The 17,727-nt window shown below is 44.2% G+C and overlaps 1 protein-coding gene across 1 annotated transcript in view; it reads left to right on the top strand.

Annotated features, from left to right (window-relative positions):
* PLXDC2 (plexin domain containing 2) overlaps positions 1–17,727 on the top strand; it is an 811,301-nt gene that overhangs the window by 715,931 nt on the left and 77,643 nt on the right. The window contains exon 10 of the mRNA XM_077490934.1: positions 8,877–8,937. Coding sequence (XP_077347060.1) covers positions 8,877–8,937 — 61 coding nt within the window. The remainder of the gene's footprint in view (positions 1–8,876; positions 8,938–17,727) is intronic.

Raw genomic sequence — 17,727 nt, forward strand, 5'->3', positions numbered from 1 at the left:
CGCAGTGGTTTTGAGCAGCTCTCTCAGGGCATTTCAGTGAGCCCTTTTTATGTGGATCTCTGGAAAATTGTCAGGAAGATCTAGCCCAGTGATGGCGAACCTTGGCACCCCAGATGTTTTGGAACAACATTTCCCATGATGCTCATGCACTCTGCAGGGTAGTTGAGCATCATGGGAAATGTAGTTCCAAAACATCTGGGGTGCCAAGGTTCACCATCACTGATCTAGCCAATCAATTCCTCAGACCCAAGACACATCTATATTGTAAAATATGCACCTGGGTGGCTCTGTTAACTTGGGGTCATGAGCACTGACAGGAGAAACAGCACAGTTTGCAGATAGCTGCAGAACACGAGTCAGAACAGCAGAAAAACCTTTCCCCTTCTATAGGCACCTGCCTACAAGTGGCTGAATGAGGCTGGAGGAGGTCAGCAGATAGTGAGGACTGTGGACCATGCCTGTGCAATGTTTGTCAGCATAGCCACTTGTAGTCTTCAATCAGGGGTACATATGACTGGATTGCAAAGCAGGAGCATACTGTAATTGTGACATGGTTGTCACTAACAGGAAGTGTCTACGCAAGGAGCTTCATGGAAGATCACCATGTAATTCTTAATGAACACTGCAAATTTAAAAAGATTGAATTAAAATTACATCGCGATTGAAGCTTCTGTTAGGGTCTAATAGTAATTGGGTTTAGATCTACATTAAGTAAATTTATCTTGGCAGGTAATCGTTAAGACAAAGCAGAGTTTGCGATGAATAACCAGATCCAAATGAGATTTGGACAGTGAAATAAACCTAAAGCTTTGCCCGAAACTATAGAGTTTCCAGAATTTCACACACGGATCTATGGAAGATGGAATGATTTATGGGTGGAAGATAAATCCCCTGTCGCCCAGAACACCAAACTGTACAAAATCAAGTTGATTAACATAAGAAAGCACAAGAGTATCAAGCCAGCGTCCTGATGAGATATGAGAGTAGAAAATTCCTACAAGAGGCTGGTCAATGAACTTGACCTGTATCTCCAAAACTCTTCTAAAATTAATTTTGTGCATTTATCAAACTGACAGCTTTACTCCCGTTACCAGCTCCTCATATTGTAGAAATGGTGTACACATCCATAATAATAATTCTGTTGTTTACAGAGGGGATTTATTCTTCTGTGTCCAGAGGCTGCAATTTTTATTTGCACTTTAATTTATTTCTGGCAGGAAGTTGGTATGTTCTTGATTAATGAAAGTACTATTGTGAGTATAAAGATCAAGTGCTGTGCACATTTCTGGATAATGTTGTTAAATAGAGGACAGTACTGGGAAACAGAAGACTCGTCATAATTAACAAAAAAAAAATGTAATCATCAAGACATGAGCGGTCTTCTCAGATGGTCAGAATAAAGTGCATCTCTAGGCTAAAACATTTTTTCAGTTTTGGAAAGACCTTCTGTCAAGTTGTTGTTCCTACACAGAAGTGGAAAAGAAGACCTTGACCCTGATTAAAAGAGGAGGAGAGCACCTTGTTTCCAAAAACAAGTCCAAAAGAGTTTCACATGCTTCTCCAAAAACCATGAAAAAATATATCTTTGCATACTAGGTTCACATCTATGCAGGTTGCAGTTGATGCGTTTTCCAGTGTGTTTTGCAGTGCGTTTTGCATTTGCTTTTTTTTTCATTAATAGGAAAGTAGTTCTGTTCATGTAGTGCCACTTTGATGCAACTTTACACTCCCTGGCACTCAAGTAGCATCAAAGTCGCATCAGTGAGGCTCGATTCATACTTGTTATAACTTTTATGCTACTTTGGATGGGTGTGACTTGGATGTGACTCATGGTTAGGGATCGGGCAGCCGCCAGTGTCCTTAACAACCAGTAAATAGCGGGGTTTTTAAGGAAGGGGCGGCCATTGAGTCCTTAACAATCAATTACTCATCAGCTGTCAGCGGGATTCCCCCACTAACAGCTAAATGTAAACAAAAGGATGGTGACATAAAAAAAAAAAAATACACGTTGGTCCCCCCTCAATCCAAACCAGGCCCTTCAGGTCTGCTACGGATTTTAAGAGGGACCCTATGCCAAAATGTAAAGAAAAAATGCATGGGTTCCCACCCAAATAAATATCCGACCCTTAAGTCTAGTATGGATTTTGAGGGGAACCCCATGCTAAAATAAAAAGTGGTGTGGGAGTCCCCCCAGAATCTATTGGGCGGTGATGAGGGGTGACTTTAACAAGGGGTGCCCAAAGATGCCGGCCCCCTATGTAAATGAGTATGGGGTACATAGTACCCCTACTCATTTACCAAAGTTAAAAAAAAAGCAAGTCCTTATTCAAAAACAATTGTTAAAAAATATCCCCTGAAGTAAATCCAGCATCAATCACAATAAACGCTGGCCGCTGACCTGAACAAAAAAAAGTATCAAAAATGCATAAAAAAAGCAACATTTGCATTTTTGGTGAGGTTCCACGCCGCTCTTTTCCACGTAAAACACAATCTGCTGTGGTAAAATAGTCCCTGGCCCTTTCCAAAAACACAGTGGCTGAAAAACACATAGATGTGAACCTAGCCTGCAACTTTTGAGTATTCAGATTGAAGTCTATGGCCCTCAAGTTGCATGAAAGTTGGACCAAAGTAGTGCATGAACTACTTTGAAGTTGCTGCTATTTTAAGTTACACATATATGAATGGTTATCATTGAAAAACACGGGGAACGACTTTCCGTGAAACTTTGATGTCCAAAGTTACATGACAAATTGCAAAAGTGCACATGGAGCCTTAATCTCCCACAATATGTCTCTGCCACTGATCGGATACAAAAATCCTCTCCCCAAATGTGAACAAGAGCAGCACTGTAAACAGTAAATTGGCAGTCGGGTCAATAATGTTTCTCATACAGGCCACAAATATATCACTGAAAATCAATTGAAAATTGAACATTTTGTTATCTCTGTTTGACAAGTGGAAAAACATGACTGTTAATCCTTCCAGGAATCTTGTGAGACACTTGTGAGCTCTCTGCCTGTGTTCCACTCAGTTACCTTGTTTCCAGCTATCTGTGTGGACTACAGACCACCCTTTGTGTTATGGAGAAGAGGATAGGGGAAGGTGCTCTGTAGTTCAACATACTTCTTGTCCTGTTTCATAGATACAATTCCAGCCCTAAGGTTGTCACCCTAGGAAAGAAGTGTGTTACTGGTAAGATCATAAGGCAAAATTAACCACTTGTGGACCACCCTCCGTACATTTACTGTGGCAGGATGGCCACTCTGCACCAGATCACTTACCTAGTACATGATCTGATACTTCCGGGTCTAGGGCGCATGTGATCACAGCAGGAGCCCAGCGGTGGGACCCAATGTCTGCCAGCACCTGCCAATTACACAGGATACAGACAGAACGACAATCCTCTTATGTAAACAAGGCAGATTGTCATTCTGTCAGAACGGAAGGTATTGATCTTGTTTTTCTGCAAAGCAGGAACACTGCTCTTTGCCTTCCCCTACTCAAATCACCTCCCCCACAGTGAGTAAGCACAACCTAGGCACACAGTTAACCCTTTGATAGCCCTTGATGTTAAACCCTTCCCTGCCAGTGTCATTAGTACCGTGACAGTGTATATTTTTTAGCATTAATCACTGTATTAGTGTCAATAGTTCACAAAAAGTGTCAAGTGTCAATTAGGTGTCTGATTTGTCTGCCGCAATATCGCAGTTCCGATATAAGTCACTGATTGCCGCCATTACTAGTAAAAAAAATAATGTTTCAAGCAGAAAGTAAAATATATATATATTTTTTCAAAATTGTCAGTTTTTTTTTATTTATAAAAATTGCAGAGGTGATAAAATACCACCAAAAAGAAAGCTTTATTTGTGGGAAAAAAGGACAAAGATTTTATTTGGGTATAACGTTGCACGACCGCGCAATTCTCAGTTAAAGTAATGCAGTGCCGTATCGCAAAAAATGGTCTGATCATGGGGGTAAATCTTCCGGGGGTCAAGTGGTTAAAGGGACAAAGCCTGAAAAAAATAATGTAGTTACCCCATGTAAGGACTGGTATGCTGTGATTATATTACATTTTTAATCTTGGATTTAGCTACACTTTAAATACAAGTGGTCCCCACTGGTGTATTTTGTGATCCACTGTACTGTATAACCTATATCACATTTCAGTGTAATAGCAGGATCCCAGTGAAATCCAGGCAGTGTGTATAACGATTGAGGATTTATCTTACATTGGTTAGTGGCTACTGAATGCCTGTATGCTGTTCCTATATAAATGAAAAAGAGGTCTGAGTTTATCATTACAGGTTATATGCTTTTTGGAATATTATCCTGGCACCATGGGAAATATTACCTTGTATCACTGCACCTCATATCCGGCTATGGATGTTTTATTAGTTCATATACGCTTCTATAGTTCTCCCTGCTGTGCTCATGTACTATTCCACTTTATCAGTTCAATTATCTGCGCATGATATTCTTTGATAAGGTGTATTAGCCTTTGGGGAAACGAAAAGGCTCTTCCTATATAAAGAAAATAACAACTTTGCAGCAGTGTGGTTAGCAGAAATTTACATTTCCAGTCTTACGGAGAAGCAGTATACTGTTTTAAAATAAGAAGATGCTGACATACTTAAAGTGGTTGTAAAGTTTTTAAAGTTGCGACACAGGTTTCTCACCTTATTGCATAAAATGCATTAAGGTGAACAACCTCAAAGTGGATGTAAACCCTCTCCTATACCCAGTGAAGTGAACAGCCTCAGATGATACACAGGGATGAAACAAATCTCCCTACATAAGTTTTACATATCTGTTGTCTTCAGCTTGCTGTATTCTTTAGAAAGTGCACATTGTGTTAGAATTTGTTCTACCTGTTCCAGCAGGGGACATCGTAACTTCCTGCCAAGGATGCTGCGGAGAAGGGTAGGTGGAGCATTAGGCTGCTGTGTCACACTTATTAGTGTAGCGCCCTGCTCCTAATGAGCAGACACTATTGTTTTCAAATTTAAGTTGTCTGAAGCTGCAGTTTGGCTCAGGCTAATTATTTCAAAGTTCTGGTTTCTGTACCAGTTCAGCTGGGTTGTGCTAGTTTCCACTTGGCCGTGGGTGTCGCTGTCACCACCGGTAAGTGTTGGCAATGCAACAGGCTGGATGCATTGAATACCCTTTTTAATCGGAGATAGCCCAGTGGGAGTGGTTCACCCACTGTGCACTCTGGGTGGGGGTATTTAAGGTACTGACGCCATTGTGGGGTCTCTTTTCTGGGGTTTGTTATCCCGACTTCATGTCCCTCCTGGCCTGGAGTGTGTGCTGCCTGTTCCTGTGCTTTGCAACTGAGAGTGTAGGCCCAAAAGTCTTGAGGATCTAGGAGAGGACTTTTTCAGGAGAGGGCCGAGCACAAGGCTTGTATCCCCTGGAAGACCCAGTTGGAGGTCGCAACCTGGGTCACTAACCACACAGTATCGCTAGGTTGGCTGAAAGAAACTGGTACTGTGTGACAACTCTTTAATATTTCTCAAGAAGTTTAAAATTGACAAGTCTGTGGCAGAGACTTTGCTTGAACATCCCACCGGCTGCTAAGTCAGTGAGAGAGGCCTATCCGGTGATTGCTAGATCCAGTCTGTGGAAGCTGTTTGTCCTCTGAATCAAGAAAATACCTCTAACCCGCAATAACCAGGTACCTGAACTCCCCTTAACCCCCTATCCTTCTATTGCAAAACTTTTTGTCTATCTCAAATAAATCTTGGAAAAAGGACTAAGTGTCGGAGCTAACATTCTTTGATTCACTTTCCAACAGGACCCCTGAGACGGAGAAGTGAGCAGGTGAGGTAACGGTAAACCCAATAAAAACCAGCAGCTCCTTCGGGGGTCAGTGCTACATTAGTATTGGTGGCCGTCAGGCCAGTTGTAATAAAGAGGTTGTAAATACAGAAGGTTTTTTTTTTGTTTATCTTAATACATTCTATGCATTAAGATAAAAAGCCTTCTGTGTGCAGCAGCCCCCCTAACACTTACCTGAGGTCCCTCTTTGTCCAGTGATATCAATGAGTGTCTCAGCCATCCGAGACTCTCATTCCTGATTGGTTCCCGCTGCTGTCATTCAAAGTCAGCTAGCCAATCAGGGGTGGGGCCAGGAAGGGGCTCCATGTCTGAATGGACACAGGGAGCTGTGACTCGCCTCGGGTGCCCCCATAGCAAGCTAATAAGTGTGGCACAGCAGTTCCCCCTACCCTCTTCCGCAACATTCTTGGGAGGAAGCTGTTTTTTTCATGCGGCACTAACACTGAGAACCGAGTGATCAAACACTGCAGATCGCTTGGTTCTCACAGCTTTGTCATCAGAGAGCTGGTGACTGTCAGTCACCAGCTCTCTGTCCTGCCCCCTAAGCTCACTAAAGCTCTGGGCTGATGAGGGGTCACCTCGCTGAGAGGCTGAACCGGGTGATCCAGGCATGTGGTCACGATCTTTCCTGAGTCTGGACTGGCTCTGTGATATCAGCCAACAGCGGGGTCAGCTTGCTGTCTGCTAAAAACGGTCACAGGAGCAAATGCTGTACTCCTCCTTTAACTTTTTCAGCAATTTGAGCTACAATAGCTCTTCTATTTGCTCTCCACATGCATCAATGAGCTTGAACGCCCATGACCCTGTTGTCATTCTGCCATTTTTTCCTTCCTTGTGCCACTTTTTGGTCGATCCTGACCACTGCAGGCTGAGAAATCTCACAAGAGCTGCATTTTTGGAATTGTTCTGATCCAGTCATCTTGCCATTACCATTTGGCCCTTGTCAAAGTCACTCAAATCCTTCTGCTAGCTCATTTTTATGTTTTCAACATATTATCTTCAGGGACAACATGTTCACTTGCTACCTAATATATTCCAGCCACTTTCAGATGCCATTGTCACAAGCTAATAATTCACTTTTCCTATCAGTATTTAGAATGCTATGGCTGATCAGTGTATGTAGTTAAGTGCATTGCTAAATCCAGGGCAAATGCATTGGGCTTCTACTGAGTGCCACAGGGTTCTTCTTTGTAGTAACTGTTGCCTTTATCCCAAGAATGATCCTATATACAAATGCAGGGCCGCTGATAGTCCAGTACAACCGGCCCTGTTGTACCTGGCCCGGAATCCGGGTGGGAACAAGCAGCTTCACAGACAAGTCAGCGCATAATAAAAAAAAGGGCTTTCTCAATTACACCCCCGCTAAGCCACTCCTACTGACTTAGGTTGGTGTATTATTGATATTTTCCGGGCCCCTCTCTGATGATATGTGCTGGTGGGAGAAGGACTTTTTTCTCATTTTTGGGGAGCCCTTTCACACCGAGCTGCCCATAGAGTCGGCGGTAAAACGCCGCTATTTTACCTTTGAATTTGCAGCACATTTTGGCCACTAATGGGGCGCTTTTAACCCCCGCTAGCGGTCGAGAAAGGGTTAAAACGGCCCACAATGCACCGCAATAGCAGCATTTTGTCAGTGCTATAGCCGCGCTGCCCCATTGATTTCAATGGGGAGCAGTGGTGGAGAAGCGGTAAACACACCGCTCCTTCACCGCTCCAAAGAAGCTGCTGGCAGGACTTTTCCTGACATCCTGCCAGCGCACCGCTGTAGTGTGAAAGCTCTTGGGCTTTCGCACTGGAGACAGTGGAGCAGATGTTTGAGGGCGGATTGCAGGTGCTATTTTTATTTCTATAGCGCCTGCAAAATGCCCTCGGTGTGAAAGGGGTCGTATAAAGGCTTCTTACGCACAGAGTGGAATCCGCGTGTTCAGTGGGGGATCTGTCCACTGATCCGATTTACATGCGATTATTTGTTCAAGGCGGGGCTGGGGAGGGGCCAGGGGAAGGGTTGAGGATGGAGCTGAAGGGGGTCCCATCAGGTAAGCTGTACAGGGCCCCATGATTTCTATCAGCAGCCCTGTATAAGTGCAATCTCATATTCTCATGTCTCATTCTAATTTCCACTCAAAACTCCGTTTTTTTTTTTTACAGTTCTTTGAAAGTATGTTAGGTTGCTAATTCAGGGAATTGGGCATGTTTAATGTATTACTGGATTCGTTGTTTAACACATGCTTGAGGTGATTGTGACCTTATTAGTGGAATTGCAACAAAATAAACTGAGTACTGTCTCATACCTTCCAAATTTTTGAGATGGGAATGAGGGACACCTATTAGCAAAAGTATGTAGGCATAGGACACACCCCCTGTCATGCCCCCTTAAAGGAGTATTATACAAAAAAATGATTAGTTAAGCCATTACTATTACTTTATATTGGCTTTTCAAATTTACAAATGCAGCATTTTAGAAATTGCATGATAGGTATAGCACTGGGAAACACTTTTTGATAGATAAATAGTGCATTTTACATACAACTATATAGAGCAGACCAAAATGAGGGACAAATTAGGAAAGTGGGACAGAGGGACTTTGCTCAAAATCAGGGACAGTAACTCGAAAGTTAGGAGCTATGGGTAACTTTAATGCAGAAGAGACAAAGCATTGCTGTTCTGCACTAAAATTCCTGCCAGTTCAACCTTTTTCTTTTTTTTTTTTTTCTTTTAGGTCCAAATTTCCACTTTAAGTGCAAACTGAACTGAAGGTGGATGTGCACACTGATATAAACTGAAGTAACCTGAATCAGTATTCATCAGTTTTTTCTTAGCAAAAAATGTGACTAAGCTGATGACACCTGCGTGAAAGAACACTAAAATATTTGTCAAGTACTGCTTAAGGCATGCTAAATCGACATTTGTTCATTTTGTAGCTTTGGCATGCCATAAGTGCTATTGTAGACTGATGAATCAGGGTCAATGTCTTTATTTAAGCATATACGGTATCTGCTTTACATCCTACAATTCCTTCTTTTTTTTTTTTTTTACAGATGTTCAAGTGGGTTTGATCGTCACCGGCAAGATTGGGTAGAAAATGGATGCCCAGATGAGGTAATTAAACCAGAAAATTGTCTTTATTTTCCCCCTCCCTCCTCTACATTTGTTATCAGTGTAGTCCCCTTCCCGCCCTCCTTCATTATATTGATGGTGAGTGTACTCCCCCTTTCTGTTAGATTGTCAGTCAGTGTAGTTTTCCTCCCTCCCATTTGTGTTCAGTGTAGTCCCCACTCTTTACAATGGTGGTTTATTCCCCTCTTCCTCCATTACATTGGTTGTCAGTGTGGCCCCCTCAATTACATTGGTTGTCAGTGTAGCCCCTCTCAATCACATTGGTTGTCAGTGTAGCCCCCCTCAATTACTTTGGTGGTCAGTGGAGTGCCTTCTTTCTGATTTACATTGGTGTAAGTGTAGCCCCTCCATTACATTAGTGTTCAGTGTCGTCTCCACTCTTTACAAAGGTGGTCTTCCTCCATTACATTGGTTGTCAGTGTAGCCCCCCCCTCAATTGCATTGGTTGTCAGTGTAGCCCCCCTCAATTACTTTGGTAGTCGGTGGAGTACCTTCTTTCTGATTTACATTGGTGTCAGTGTAGCCCCCCTCAATTACATTGGTTTTCAGTGTAGCCCCTCCATTACATTAGTGTTCAGTGTAGTCCATCGCCTCCATTACATTGGGGGACAGTGTGAACGTTCCCCCATTAAATTGGTGGTCAGTGCTGCTTGGCTCCTCCATTACAATGACAGTCAGTGTAGTTCCCCCATTACATTGATGGTAGGCGTAGTCCTCCCCTATTACATTGGTGGTCAGTATAGTCCTTCCTCCCTTCATTATATTCAAGTGATTGTAAATGATCACCTTGTAAAACAACCCAGTCAGTTTAAAATAGAAATGCAAGGCATCATATTTTTCTATAGATATAAAAATACATTATAAATACCTTTTTTTTCCCTTTTTTTAAGTGATCACATTCCCTCTGTTCTCAGCTGCATAAAAGCTGAGTGGAGGGGAAACAGCAACACACTGAGCTTCCCAGTGAATGGCTGTGCGGGGGGGGGGGGGGGCGTGTCAGGACAAGTTTGATCATTGGAGGAAAGCACACTGAGTTCCCAGCATAGCTAGAGAACTGACCATGGTTTGTCCTCCTGCTTAGTGTGGTCTGTCAGTTATTATTAGGAAAGCAGAGGGACTGGCAGGAACACCAGGGATTTCACACAAAGGAAAAAATACAAAGAGAACGGGATACTTTCTCATACAAGTGCATGATACAATAGGCACATACCAGGAATATGAAATGTTAGGGTAACAAAAGCTTTAAGGTTCAGTGTAGCTGTTTCATCTGAGAACTGATTTGTAATTCTGCGTGTTCACTCTTGTGATTTATACAACTCTACAATACTACGCAGCCAGGAGGATCTCTACTTCTTCCTGTCTCAGCTGCACTATTTCCTAGATGCACTTGGGGGTTAAAGATGATAATGGAAGTTACTCGTTAGGGGGAAAACTTCTACAGGAATCCAGAATAGAGAAAGATCTTGGGGTCATAGTAGATCACAGACTCAGCAATGGCATACAATGCCAAGCTGCAACAAGCAAAGCTAGCAGAATATTAGCATGCATAAAAAAGGGGATTTTACATAATTAGTAAGGTTGAATAAAGACACCAGTCCATCCAGTTAAACCTGAGTGAGTGTCTACAATTGTCCCTATCCCTGTGCATTGCACACTCACATTGGTCCCTACCCTCAAGGAGCCCACAATCTAAGGTCCCCATTCATATACTAGGGTCAATTTTGGGCAGAAGCCAATGAACCTACCTGCATGTCTTTGGGGTGAGGCCGGGATGCCCGGAGGGGGCCCATGCGGGCACAGGGAGAGCATGCAAACTCCAGGCAGGTAGTGTCGTGGTTGGGATTTGAACCAGTGACCCTTCTTACTGCTAGGCAAGAGTGCTAACCAGTACACCACTGTGCCACCCACCCCTCTGGATTTACTCCAGAGAAAATGATAATCCTGCCACTTTATAAAACTCGGCTTCAACTTCAGCCACATCTGGGGTATTCCGTCCAGTTCTGGACACCAGTCCTCAGGAGGGAGGTGCAGGAACTGGAGGGAGTTAAGAGAAGGGCAACAAAATTAATAGAGGGGCTGCATGACCTAAGTTACGAGGAATGACTACAAGCATTAAACTTAGTTTCTCTGGAGACAGACGCTTGAGGGAAGATATGATAGCGGTATACAAATACTTCAATTGTGATTCTAGCATAGGGAAGAAACAATTCAGTCTTAGGGAGTTTAAGAAGACACGGGCCACACAATGAAATTGGAGGAGAAGTGGTTTAACTTTAAATTGTGTAGGGTGTATTACACTGTTAGCCCTTGTACACACGGTCGGAGAATCTGTCGGAATGTGTCCTATCGGACCGTGCCGTCAGATAATCCGACTGTGTGTGGTATGCATCGGACTGATTCCGTCCGAATCTCCTTCCGACCCAATTTTCCAACATGTTGTAAATATTTCCCGACCAACTGGGCCGGACGGACCTAATCCGATCATGTGTAGAGCATTTTCATCGGACCAAGTGCCACGCATGCTCAAATGAAATTCCTACATCAAAGCTATTGGCTACTAGCCTGAATGTAGTCCCATTGTAACGAAATTACGTCATCACGTTCTGAAGGATCGGATTTTTCGCCAACTTGGCCCGACCGTGTGTATGCAACAGTTTCGGACACAATCCGTCTGACTAAATCAGACGGGCAAAATCCGACGGATTTGGTTGGCAAAATCTCCGACCGTGTGTACGTGGGCTCAGGGCGGTAAGGATGTGGAATTCAATTTCACAATTAGTGGTGTCAGCAGGAAGTATTGATAGTTCTAAAAAAATATTGGATGTGCATCTTAAAGAACACAGTATTCAGATGTAGTGGTACCCCCATGGGGGCTGCTGATTTTGTTCATTACCTTTTGCCAGATTGCTCCGCTTCCGATCCACCATGCACTTACATGACACCAAACAGTCAAGATTCCAGATTTTATAATTCTTTATTCTGGGTATAAATTAGTGGGCTGTTCAATAGGGTATATGAGATACCCCATCTGACCCCATTTTTAGGTCAAAGGGTATTAATCCGTAGCCGTGGCTTTGTTAATTAAGTCCCTTATAGCGATCCTTTCCTGATACCAATTCTCTCTTAGGTAGCACTCCCAATATGGACAGATAAACATTACTCTGAATAATTCTGTGGGTGTTGACCTCCAAGTCACAGGCCACACTGCCTATTTTCATGACTTGTGTTGTCAAACTTCCCTCAGTCCTGGAATGTGCTTGATACTGTGGTCCTTGGATACACAGTATGAAGTTCCTGAGTAGCTCTACTGGGTTTTCACTCCCGTTGCTCTCTCCCAATCAACAGTACATGTTCTACTCTCAGAAAGTCGATGCCCCTGTCTTCTTCCTCTGCCTAGCTCCTACTTCCTCCTCCTCCCACGCTGTCCGGCACATCCCCGCATGGGACATCTGGTATTCCTCCAGCGCTGCATGCTGGCTTCGTCTCCAGGGGCCAGACTTTCGGGCTCCCTGGAATCACCTCCGGCTACCCGGCTCTGGGATCTCTGAACTCCCGAGCCTTAAGCCTCAAACCTCCCCCCCCCCCCCCCCCAGAGCATGTGACCCTCTTTTTATGAGAGACTGCCCCTTGACCATTAGAGTATGGAGCTGGTCATTCCATCGCCCATTGTAACATATCCGGCTGAAAGCAGTTGGAACAAAGGAGGAGAATTTAATTAAAAAAAAAGAGGGGGGGTTCCAGACATCGACCAGACATGACCAGCGGTCATCTGGTGGGTCCAAGAGAGAGGTCCAGGTAGAGATGGATTGCAGAACCGTCAAAATCCACGGGGCCCAAACACCATGCCTTGCCCATAAGTTCTTATTTAAGGGTGTAGTAATGTACCCTGCAGAGGACATCGTGTGGGCAATCACTATGATCTCTCCTGAGCCCTCCTACTCTGTGCACTCGGTCCAGTTCAATGGGGGATGTAGCCTCTCTTCCCAGAACTAGGCTGAGGATGGCAGTGACAGAAGGTTTTAAGTCTGTACCAGCCGTGGCCTCCGGTATTCCTTGCAGCCTTATATTGTTCCTGCGGCTCCTATTTTCTCCGTCTTCTATGCGCAATTGATGTTGCTGTATACGGTGTAAGTGCTCCCTGGAGGCCTGTTCGAGGGATGTGGTGCGGGCTGCATGGTCAGTTTGTATGTCAGTTAGGACAGACACTGCATTTTTATTAGTTGAGACCTGCTATTGGAGGGCCTGGAGGTCTTTGTGAAGTGAGGCCTCCATTTTAACCGCCCAGGACTCAAACTCCATCCAGAAGACCGACAGGAGGGCCGAGGCCTCAGATCTGAATGAACATCCTGAGGCCTGAGGGGTCATATCCACAGGGCCTGTGTCCAGAAGCTGAGTTCAGGACTGGGGGCTCATCTGATTCCTCGCTGCTGTCTGTCACCGGCTGAGTAGGGGGAGGAGGCTTGCTCTTCCCTGTGTTTTGAGTGGGCGCCATCTTGTCTTTGGGAGTACAGGGTTCCAGCTGAGATGTGCGGAGCAAGTATCGCTGGATTGTGCCCTGTTGCAGATCTGCGGATGCAGCAGAGCGAGAACTGTGTGCAGACATGCTTTTTAAAGTTTTGCGATGATTGAAACATAGCTTGTCTGCTATGGGCAGACACAGAGCTCAACAACTCATGTCTTTAGCCATCCATGGGCAGCTACGTCTCCCTGTGGGGCTTGGATCGGGCCCAGAAGGGACGGGGAGGTTGCCTGGGTGTAGCAAGTTGGCTGCCGTCACTTACCAGGTCCCTCAGGCTGGCATTCCAAAGTGTCACAGGGAGGATTGCGGGCCACGGTTGGCAGGCTAGATGTTTCCGAAGTCCGTAGGAGAGCCGATCACAGTGCAGGGGGGAAAGCCTGGAGGCAGCGCTGTCACAGTATCTGGGTGGAGCAAGATGGCCACTGCTCCTCGTGTTAGGCTGAAGCCGCGGTCTGTCTTTCAGGTGGCCAGAGCTCCCCGATCACCGCTCTAATTGTCGTAGGCGGCCCTGACAATCTGGGGGACCCCTGAATCCCTGAAGGGAGCTGATCAAGCACGCTGGGGAAGCGAAGAGCCAAGTGTGCTCCAGAATGGCAAGAGCTCACCCTGGACACGTCCGCTCAGATCACCTTTCGGCGACGCCCCCACTTTTTTTTAATCAAAGATGAGCTTCATGATATAAAAGACATCATTAAATGTAATTTCTTTTTAAATACAAGCAGTGTAGGTCCCTGAATTTGACCTGGTATTAGCCTCTTTATGCTGTTCATATGCTGCCAAGAAGCATGATGAAAGGAGGAGAGAGCAGAGTGACAGAGAGATGAGCTCCTTACTGTGCTACTTCTCCTTTCACTGTCCAGTCATGGGCTGGGGCAGGTCCAGGACGATCTTGGGTCAGAGGAAGTGTGTTGAATGATGCTGGCCATCAGACTGAGGGTATCTAGCTGCAGAAAAAAAGTACTGCAAATGAAAATTCTGGATTGAACCTGAATATTGCAGCCAAAGTTGATTTTGTTATTTTATTTTTTGTATGGGCTCTTCATTTTTATCTTGTTGTTCTTGGATGGATTTCTGACTGTAAAAATAAAGGTTAACAAAAAGTGTTACTAATATATTCATGAACAAGACTCCTTAACAAGAATGTATACAAAGACAAAGATCTATAAGACACATGCTTCCAAAATAAGTAATTCCTCAACAACTTGCCCCTTTGAACACCTTTGCATTCAATGCATTGTTTCTTGAAATCGATGAACATCTAATTATTTCTTGTTTTGACGTCCATAAAAATAAGGCTGAGTTCTGCCTGAAAGCTAATTAACGATTAGATGGTTTTTGCTAAATGGTTGTTAGCAAATGCTGGAGAGCGTAATTTGTATTCCGATCCTGCTGTATACTTTTTTGTACCTTTTCCAGACTAAAAGCGTTCACGTATGACCCATTGCACCGTACAGGAGGCTCAAAGTGAATACTTCAAACTCTTCACCACTAATGGATTCATAATGGAAGCACAGTTCAGGGAGAGATAATGTAACTCTTTAACCCCGCATAATGCCGCATAATGACATTGAGCATACATTTCACACACATAACTTACATTATTTATCCTTAACACCAAGTTAAAGATTGCGTTTGTTTTCTGTGACATTTTATATGTTTTCCTGTTTTACTAGAAAGGCAAGAATTTTTTATTTTATGTCAAACATTGTTGTGCTGTCCCTTTAAATAAAATAATAAATGCAAATATACAGTACTGTGCAAAGGATTTAACCACTTCAATACCAGGCATTTTCTCACTTTCCCGCCAAAGGCCAATTTTCAGATTTCAGTGCTGTCACTTTTTAAATGACAGTTGCGCGGCGATGGTACACTGTACCCAAACTAAATTTGTATCATTTTGTTCTCACAAATAGAGCTTTCTTTTGGTGGTATTTTATTTCCAATGTTTTTATTGAGATTTTAAACGAGTTCAATACAGAACAAGAATAATATAGCCCCCTCCTGGGTCGGAGGGAGCATAAAGACAAACCAGTGTATAACAAACGTTACATAATACATAAAACAGCTTCTCTTATTCCGGATTGGTACAGCAGGTTAAATACTCAGGTGTTAAAAGTATGCACTACTACTCCCTCAGCCTAAGTACTATGGCTGAAGGGGAGATGGACTGCTGAGGGGGGCCACTCTCCACCCCAGGGGGAAAACACTGTGGAGAAGGCCACCCACCTCAGCCCCATCTCTGAGGGTTACTTAAAAAGTCTGGAGGGGGCTACTGAACCCCAACAACTAAGAACTACAAAAAGCATACTCAGATATCAAAGTGCGTAGTGATCTGAGGAAAACAGAATCATGTCACGAAGGTATTGAGCTAAGAAGTTAGGAACTATACCATCGTGACTAGAGAGTTTCCAGCTATGCCTATAGGCCAGTACAAGCTGTTTAGATCCCTTAAGAAGGGAATGAAACACTGGGGGAAGTCCGTTTCTACATAAGAGAACGGAAAAGAGGAAGAGGCGTAGGAGGAAAAGAAGCTAGAAATAGTAGGAGAGAGAGCAGATCCATAGAAAAGGGGGAAAGTAGAGGGGGAAAGAGAGAAGGTCACCTAGGGGGAGAAGAGCGGGCCCATACATCTAAGTCCCTGGAATTATGGGGACTCCGATGTAGTTCGCCCATGGTTCCCAAATCAATTGGAATTTGTGGGTTTTGTCTTGTAGCTTACAGACAATCTTTTCTTGGGCTATGATCCAGGAAATTTTCAGTTTCATGCCATGCAGCTGTACTGTGGGCCTTTTCCAGTGTTTAGCTATAGTGATTTTAGCTCCCAAGAGCATATAAAAAATTAAGGGTGTGTGTGGGTGTGTTTGGGGGTCTTATCCACGCTGGCATTATGAAGTGCTTTTTCTGGTATCTGTGGAACAGCCTTTCCCGTAATTTTTCTCAAAAGGTGGAAAAATCTGTTCCAAAATTTCCGTATCTTAGGGCATGTCCACCATGTGTGGAGTAGGGAGCCAGTGAGGCCACATCCCCTAAAGCATAGGGGGGAAGTGTCCGGATACATCTTGGTCAAAGAAGCTGGGACACGATACCATCGCACCATAATTTTAATGCTAGCTTCCATTAGAGAAATATTCATAATGCCTTTGAAGGATCTGTGGAAATGTGAGTACCACGTGGTCAAGTCCCACTCTACTGCCAGGTCTTGTTCCCAAAGTCGGGCGTATAACGGTTTGTTAATAGCCTTGGCTAGAGAGTTGTAAATGATGGAGATACCTCCCCTCTGATCCTGTATGTTGGTGCACCATATTTCATATAGAGTCGGTGAAGGAGGGATAGAGTTGGGGGGCCATTTTGAGCGTAGGAAGTGGGAAATTTGAAATTGTCTGTATCTTTCGGTAGAGGGCATTTCCAATTTACTCACACAGTATCCTGGTGTGAGAGGTCCTGTGGTGTGTAGGAAGTGGCCAATTCTGTATAGGCCCTTATCCACCCACCACTTAAACGCTAAAATATTTTGTCCAGGTGGGAAGTCTGGGTTATTAAATATGTGTGCAAGGGGGTGCATGGGAGAGACCAAGGCTGGGTGCTTTCGGAGCCTGTCCCATAACGACATAGAGTGAGAAAGGGTAGGGGCCAGTATAGTAGGACGGAGTTGTGGCGTGGACCATAGTAAATAATCAATTGTGTGTCTAGGTGTCGCCTCCCTCTCCATTAGAAGCCAATCCGGTTTAGGGCCCTTAGAATACACTATTGAAATTTGAGCTACCTGTGCGGCTTGGTAGTACCGCCAAATGTTGGGTAAAGCCAGGCCACCTTGGGTTTTGAGTCTATAAAGAATTTCTTTGAAGCATCTTCTACCTTTGGAACCCCAGATAAATTTTAGAATAGAGGATTGAAACCGCATAATTTGGGCTTTTTTGATCGGGATTGGGAGAGAACGGAAAAGGTACAGCAAGCGCGGTAAGAGGGTCATTTTTATAGAGTTTACTCGGCCCAGCCAGGATAGATCATACTTGGACCACTTGGACATATCCGCTTCGAGTTTTTTGAGCATGGGGGGGTAGTTGCTGGAGAATAACTTATCATATCTGCTGGTTAAGTTGATTCCCAGATAGGGGATGGCAGATGAGTTCCAGGTAAACGGGAAGTGGGTTTGAAGGCGTGTAAGGAGATTCGGTGAGACGGATATGTTCAGAGTGGCGGATTTTGCAACATTGACTCAGAGGCCTGATGCAACTCCAAACTGCTCTAGGAGT

Source organism: Lithobates pipiens, unplaced genomic scaffold (genome assembly GCF_037356315.1).
Source record: "Lithobates pipiens isolate NorthernLeopardFrog02 unplaced genomic scaffold, aLitPip1_a1.2 Scaffold_19, whole genome shotgun sequence".
NCBI lineage: Eukaryota > Metazoa > Chordata > Amphibia > Anura > Ranidae > Lithobates > Lithobates pipiens.